Here is a 6,316-nt window from a genome sequence, read left to right on the forward strand (position 1 = left end):
CTCCCCCAGGTAAGGCTTAGCTGATTCTTGCTCCCACCAGAGGGAATCTGGGTGACCGCAACCCTACCTCCCCTTAGGGGCCCACCGCAAAGGGAGAGATATTTGCAGGCTTGCAAACCTTGGCAAGCCTTTATGTAGCTCTCTGGCCTTCATGACACATTGCCAGAGAGAACCTTTGGTAGAAGAACCTTAAGATTCCCTTTCATGGCTCTGGTATTTGAAATCGAGTAGGGTAATTACTTCTCTAAAAATCGAAAACTCTTCTGACAGCGAGGAGTGCGATCTTAATCATGTATCTTCGGAACCCAAGATAGAGTTTCCATGACAAATAAATCTACTCAGATTTTGTTTGTAAAGACAACTTCTCCTGGACTCGTTGCCTTCTGCTGCTTTCTTTGCATCAATCTGGAGACGGTGGTGGAGGGCAAGTTTGCGTTTCTTGGGAGGCAGCGTTTTCTTCTGCGGTTCACAGAGGTGTCCTGTGGTCTTTTTTTTTTTTTCTTAAAGATTTTATTTATTTATTTGACAGAGAGAGACACAGCGAGAGAGGGAACACGAGCAGGGGGAGTGGGAGAGGGAGAAGCAGGCTTCCCGCGGAGCAGGGAGCCCCATGCGGGGCTCGATCCCAGGACCCCGGGATCACGACCTGAGCCGAAGGCAGGCCCTGAACGACTGAGCCACCCAGGCGCCCTGTCCTGTGGTCTTTAGCCAGACTGAGGTCCATCCTTCAGGCTCCCTGCTCCAGGAGGAGAAGGTGGAGTTGCATGGGGCGGGCCGTGGGACCGGTGGGCAGAGGGAGCAGAGAAGGGGTCTGGCTGCCCCAGAGATGGGAAGGGAGGGGACACAAGAGGTGAGGGAGCAGAGGAGTGGGGGGGGGGGCGGGAGGGGTGGAGCCGGCTCCCTGCTGGGAGCAGGTAACCCAGTGGAGGCTCTGAGAGGGGCAGGAAGAGGCCAGGGAGGGGAGAGGAGGGGGGAGGGCAGGGGAGGTGGCAGGGAGGGAGGGAGGAGCCTCACCCGGAGAATGTGCTGCAGTTTCTCAGAGAATTTCCGACTCTCCATGGCCAGACCTGGCCAGGGCTGGAAGGGGTTTCCCTTGTGGTGCACGAAGGCGGTCCAGCAGTGCTCAAACTCTGCAGCGGGGCGGGGGAGGGCCGAGAGCCGGGCTCTGGGGAGGGCCGCGGGCCACAGGGTGTCTGACTCTCAGGCACAGGCCGTGCTCCTCCCAAGCGCATCCCCATCCCCGCTCTCTCTCCTCCCCTAGCACTCCCCTGACCCCCGGGACGCTTTCTTCAGCCTGGAACCTCGGCCAGCCTGACTCCCCTTCTTCCTGGAAGCCCCACGTCTCTCTGCCGTGTCCACCCACCGTTCTCCCTCCCCTTGCGGACACCCCTGTCCTGCCCCGACGGCTCTCTTCCCGCCGACGCTGCTGTCCTGTGCCGTCCAGGCTCTAGCCTCTCCTCCGCAGGCGGCCAACAGGCCCTACCGCCAGGGACACGGCTCCTGCCCACCCCCTGTAGCAGCGCCCCGCCCCCGCCGGGCCTCTCCCTGCCCTCTGCCCCCCCACCCCCGGGGAGGCCCACACTGACCCCTGGAGGTCATGATGGCCATGCTGGCCCCAGCCCTCTTCAGGGTGCGCAAGCCCTGGTCATAGTGTCCGCGGGTATAGAGGCGGGAGGCGAAGAGGCTCAGGCTCACGTGGCTGCTCTCCTTCAGGAACTGAGTCATGTCCTGGGCACAGTCAGTGCAGGGGCTCCAGGAGAGAAAGCAGGTGACGCTATAGTGGAGCTTCGGGTCCAGGTCCCAGGACTGGATCTGCTCCAGCAAGCGGGACTCCGCGTGGCAGGGGACCTCAGGTCCCTGGGCACTCTGAGCACAGAAGAGCAGGAAGGGCTTCTGTCATCGGCGGTGAACATGGGGGAGGGTGGGACCAGGGTGAGGCAGGGGGCTCCTGGCCTCAGGCACAAGACACAGGGGGAGCCCTTCTCAACTCGGAGATGAATGGGGGTTCCAGGGCAGTATCCCCAGGATCCGGGGTCACCACCACTGGCGGGCAAGCACACAGGAGGACAGTTTCCCAGGGGCCCGATGAGCGGTGCCGAGCACGTTGCCTTCTGCCTCTGCTCACTAGGGCTCGGCACCGCGCTGCACCTGACCGGGCTTCCTTCAAACTGTTGCGATTTCATTTCTCCTGGGATTTGCAGCAAGTTTGACTTTTAAACGACTGCTTTAAAATATGATTCAACCTGACCACTGAGTTTCTGGAGCTCTCTAAATTTGCGCCCAAGGGAAGGGCCTTCGGGACCCTCACCTAGTGGGGGCCCTGCAGACAGCAGCAGAAGAGCCCCAGGAAGGGAGAGAGGAGGCCAGGTGAGCTCCAGGGTCACTGGCCGGATGCCCTGGAAGCGGGTGCTTCCTCCAGACGGGGATCCACCCCTGTCTCCAGCCACCCCACCAAACCCCACTCCCACCCGTGCACCAGCACGTCCACAGGCTTCTCTGCTCTGGGCCTCACCCTGCGCCGAGCCCGCGGGGGATCCAACGGGCTCCCTGTGCGGAGAGGCATGGGGTAGGGGCGCCCAGCGGAGAGCTGCGCCTGGGTCGTGGGACGCATGTCATTGTCGGGACTCACGGGGCTGTGAAGATGGGTCCGACCTGTCCAGGGAAGGGTTGGCAAGCAGGCACCGGGGGCGAGTCAGGTCACTGGTGCAAGCACAGACGTGCGGGCGGAGTGGTTCGGGGACGCGGGGACCGAGGGGCCGTCCCCGGGTGATGCTGGAGTGGGGAGCAGTGCCCTTGGCAGGATCTCCAGGCAGTGGGCAGGGGTCCCGCCAGGGCCCCCGCTGGTGACCAGGGGGAGAGTCGAGAGCCAACGGAATTTGGGTTCTGTGGCCAGCAGCTGCCCCAAGCAGGGGCCAGGGAAAAGGTTGACCCCCTGTCCAGGAGCCTTTTCCTCTGTCCTAACCCTTCCTCGGAGGCACAGCGGGTGGGAGAGGCTGAGCCCAGGCCTTGGGGTGACAGGGGCTGACGGTGCCGGGCCCTGGGACACTGTGACTGCTTTCTGACGTGTGGCTCCAAGCCAGCACCCACGGCAGAAACAGTTTCCACCTGACTCCAGGCCAAGGTGTGGCCGCTGTGGGGACAGAAGGGGAGACCCCAGGGAGACCCTCCCGGTCCACCCCGAAGCTTCTACGCTGAACGCCCCGGGATGGGGAGGCCGTGTGAGCTGCGGTCAGGCTGGGCCGGTCACCTTATTGCGCAGGATGCCCTTGTCCTGGTCCAGAGGGACCCCGGAGCCCCGATCGGGACGCTCCACCTCGTAGCAGAGGTAGGTCCTGGGCGGCCGATTATCACTGCGGAAGTTCTCGGTGAAGGTGTCCTCATCCAGTAGGTGTCTGTGGCCAAAAGGGGTGGGGGAGAGGCTGAAAGACACCGGCCTCGCCCTGGACTATCGAGAGTCCCCTTGCGGACGGATGTTTGGAATAGAAAAGAGATTTTCCATAAAAAGTGAAGAGACTTCGATCTTTGAAAATCTGAATTATTTCTTATGGGCTCCTTGCCTTTTGCTGGTTTCTTTGGATCCTCCGCCCCATGCCCCTTCCCCCTGCACCCCACACACTGGCCAGACCCACCGAGGACGGGCTTCCGCTGGCTTTGCTGGAGCCCCCCGGCCTCCCTCTGTGACCCCTTCTGGGAGCTCCCGGGGAGGTCAGCCTAATGCTCTGTCGGGTGACCCCCAGGAGCCGCCCAGGGCGCTCAGACCCTCCGCTGGGGCCTCTCCCTGTGCCCAGGGTAGGCTCTCATCCCCTCCCCTGGCCTCACCATCCCATCCCATCCCATCCCCGCTGACCTACTGCCCTGCGTGGAGGGACACCCTGGGGCCTTCCCCCCTTGACTTCACGGCTATCCCGTGCCCCGGGGTACGTCGGGGCCGACGCACGCCTGTGGGCGACGACTGCCGGAAAGAGAACACCAGAGCCCATTCTTCTTAAATCCTCATGGGATTTTCTGTAATCATGAAAATACCCCAAACCCTTTACAAAACTGAAATCGTAAAGCTAAAAGGGACCTCCTGGCCCACAGCTCAGAAGGGATTCCCCAGGCGGAAAGAGGAGGTTCCCGAGGCGATTGCAGGAAGCTCGGACGGGCACCGACCGTCAGGGATGAGCCCCCGGGCGCCCGGGGGCGGCTGGGCATCAGCTGCCGGGGCTTGGTGGGCCTGGGACGGCCAGCAGGAAGGGGGCAACGAAGAGCAGGAGCCCCCAGGGGTCCCGGAGGAGCCCTTGAGGGAGGGGCGAGTCCCCATCAGGCAGCCCCGAGGAGGGGCGCAGGAGCCGGGCTGATGCGGGGGGGCCGGGCTTACCTGCCCCAGGCCTCTGCCCCCGCATCCACGGGTCGGCCCCTTCACCACCTCCGGCTCTGTGTCCGCCGCGTCTCGGCCTTGTCACGCCTATGCTGTCCTCTTGGGTGCTCTTCAAGGACCCGGGAGCCTTAGAAGCCATCGGAGCTCCTGGAAGCGGCTGAGCTGGCATTACTGGGACACACCCTTCCTAGACTCAGGCTACTCATGCCACCTCATGGGTGCTGACGTAGAAGGAACTTCTCTGTCAGCTGTCACATCCCTAGGTCCTCGGGGCTCAACTTAGGTTTTGGTTTCTCTGCTCTGCCAAAGGCCCTGCCCGGAAGCCTCAAGGAGCGACCGAGGGCAGAGGAGGTCCGGGGAGGGTGCGACCTCTCTGGGCAGCAGGGACCAGCAAGGCGGGAGGCGAGAGGACGGGCGTCCGGCCCCGGAGGAAGGCCCCGGTCCAGGACCCAGAGCCCCCGGAGGGCAGGCTCCTGGGCAGCCCCACCCTGAGCCCCCCTCGGCAGCCAGCAGGGGCGGGGCCTGGCCCGGGCTGCCTGGGGCCAGCTGGCCGAGACCCCTGCGCACCTGCACCTGCCGGGGAGCCGCGGGGGGGCGGGGGCCTCTGGTCTGAGAAGCCACAGCAGGGCCTTCATCTCTGGACCTGCCAAGAGAGGAGGACAGCTCAGTGCTGAGCTACCCTTAGGAGCCCACCACCCAGTGGATGACTGCAAACGGGACGTGCAGCGTTTCGCCCCCATTACCCGCAGGGGAAAATAAAGGCTCCCAGAGGGAGTGGGACTTGGCCAGGACCCCACAGGCGTGGGTGGATGTCGGGATGGGGGGATGCAGGCCTCCCACCGGGACGGCCACCTGCGCTCTTTCTGTTCACCTCCAGCCTGGAGGACTGAGGGGGAATTTGTATTCCAGCCCCGAGCAGGTCCCTGAGCCCTGGCTGGCCGGGTGTCCTCTCGGGGCTGCCCCCTCCGCCCAAATGACTCCCTCATTCCGGCTTCTCTTCGCCTCCCCCCCCCCCCGCCACCAGCCCCCCGCCGTCCTGGCCCAGTGCCCACTCCCTGAGGGATGTGTCTGTCCCGGGGCTGGCTGGGCCAGCCGGGGCCTGCGTCACACCCTGGCTGCCCTCACCGAGAGCCACCGGGTTGATCACCCTCCCAGGCTGTCTAGTCTCATCCTGAGAGTGGAACCCTCAGCACCGTGTCCCCTCCTTCTCGGGTGGGCATCCCTGGTCCCGGAGAGACGGGAAGGTGTCCTCGCCGTACCTGCACCGAGGCCCCTCCCATGTCCTCCATCCTCTAGCCCTGACACGGTCTCCCGGGGGCCCAGGTGGTCTCTGGGCTGTCCTGCCTGGTGCCCATACTTCCCAGCTCCCAGCCTCCGCACACGACAGACCACACCCCCCCAGCAGTCTCCAGCCCTCCGGATCCCTGCCTGGACCGGGGCCGCAGAGGCCAGGCCTGGGCCCCTGAGGATTTCCCCAACAGGGTCCTCAGCTCTCGCCTTCCAGCGGGGGAGGGTGCGGCCCTGCCGCAGGCCAAGCGCTCCTCCAGGACCCCCGAAGTCTCTCCAGTCACTCACCCTGCTCCAGTGAGTGCTGCCGGTCCCCCCCACATCGTAGGGTTCCGTGCAGGGACCCCTGTGCGCCAAGCCCTGTGCTGGGCGCAGAGGATGGCTCCAGGAGCGTGGGGTCCTGCTGCACAAGCCCCTGGCCCTGGGAGGCCCTGGGAGGGCAGAGCCCTCCCCATCTGCCCCCTGCCTTCCCAGGAGGTTCCCGCAGCCAGTGCGCCAGCATCTCTCTGGGCTCAGCCTGCCTCGCTGGCTCTCCTGAGCCAAGGTGCCCCCTCAACCGTGCTGCAGCGTTTTGTGGGGAGACCAACGGGGGCTCCATGGCGGGGAGGGCACTTGGCTCCTGCCTCCCCGGGGGCAGTCTCCCTACCAGTCCAGCTCCTCTGCCAGAAG

At 64.5% G+C, this 6,316-nt stretch overlaps 1 protein-coding gene across 1 annotated transcript; it reads right to left on the minus strand.

Annotated features, from left to right (window-relative positions):
- Positions 1–497: 497 nt before the first annotated feature.
- On the minus strand, positions 498–5,649 carry LOC114203841 (DNA dC->dU-editing enzyme APOBEC-3A-like). The gene is made up of 8 exons (XM_088025743.1): positions 5,620–5,649; positions 4,848–4,933; positions 4,153–4,216; positions 3,852–3,952; positions 3,248–3,392; positions 1,587–1,866; positions 1,015–1,130; positions 498–736 (listed from the first exon to the last, which is right to left on the minus strand). Exons 1-8 carry the CDS (start codon positions 5,647–5,649, stop codon positions 728–730), a joined length of 831 nt encoding a protein of 276 aa, XP_087881869.1. The 3' UTR covers positions 498–727.
- Between the last annotated feature and the right edge of the window lie 667 nt (positions 5,650–6,316).

This window comes from Eumetopias jubatus, unplaced genomic scaffold (genome assembly GCF_037043125.1).
Source record: "Eumetopias jubatus isolate StellerSeaLion01/CBP00866 unplaced genomic scaffold, mEumJub1_p1.0 scaffold_8, whole genome shotgun sequence".
Taxonomy (NCBI): Eukaryota; Metazoa; Chordata; class Mammalia; order Carnivora; family Otariidae; genus Eumetopias; species Eumetopias jubatus.

Excerpts from the sequence above, each read along its gene's own strand:
- LOC114203841 (XM_088025743.1), bottom strand. The coding sequence starts at position 5,649 with ATGGAGGACATGGGAGGGGCCTCGGTGCAG. Across the intron at positions 3,393-3,851 it reads GTGTCCCTCCACGCAGGGCA|ACACCTACTGGATGAGGACA; the intron begins GTAGGTCAGCGG and ends TTTTGGCCACAG. Across the intron at positions 1,867-3,247 it reads AGGGCATCCTGCGCAATAAG|AGTGCCCAGGGACCTGAGGT; the intron begins GTGACCGGCCCA and ends TTCTGTGCTCAG.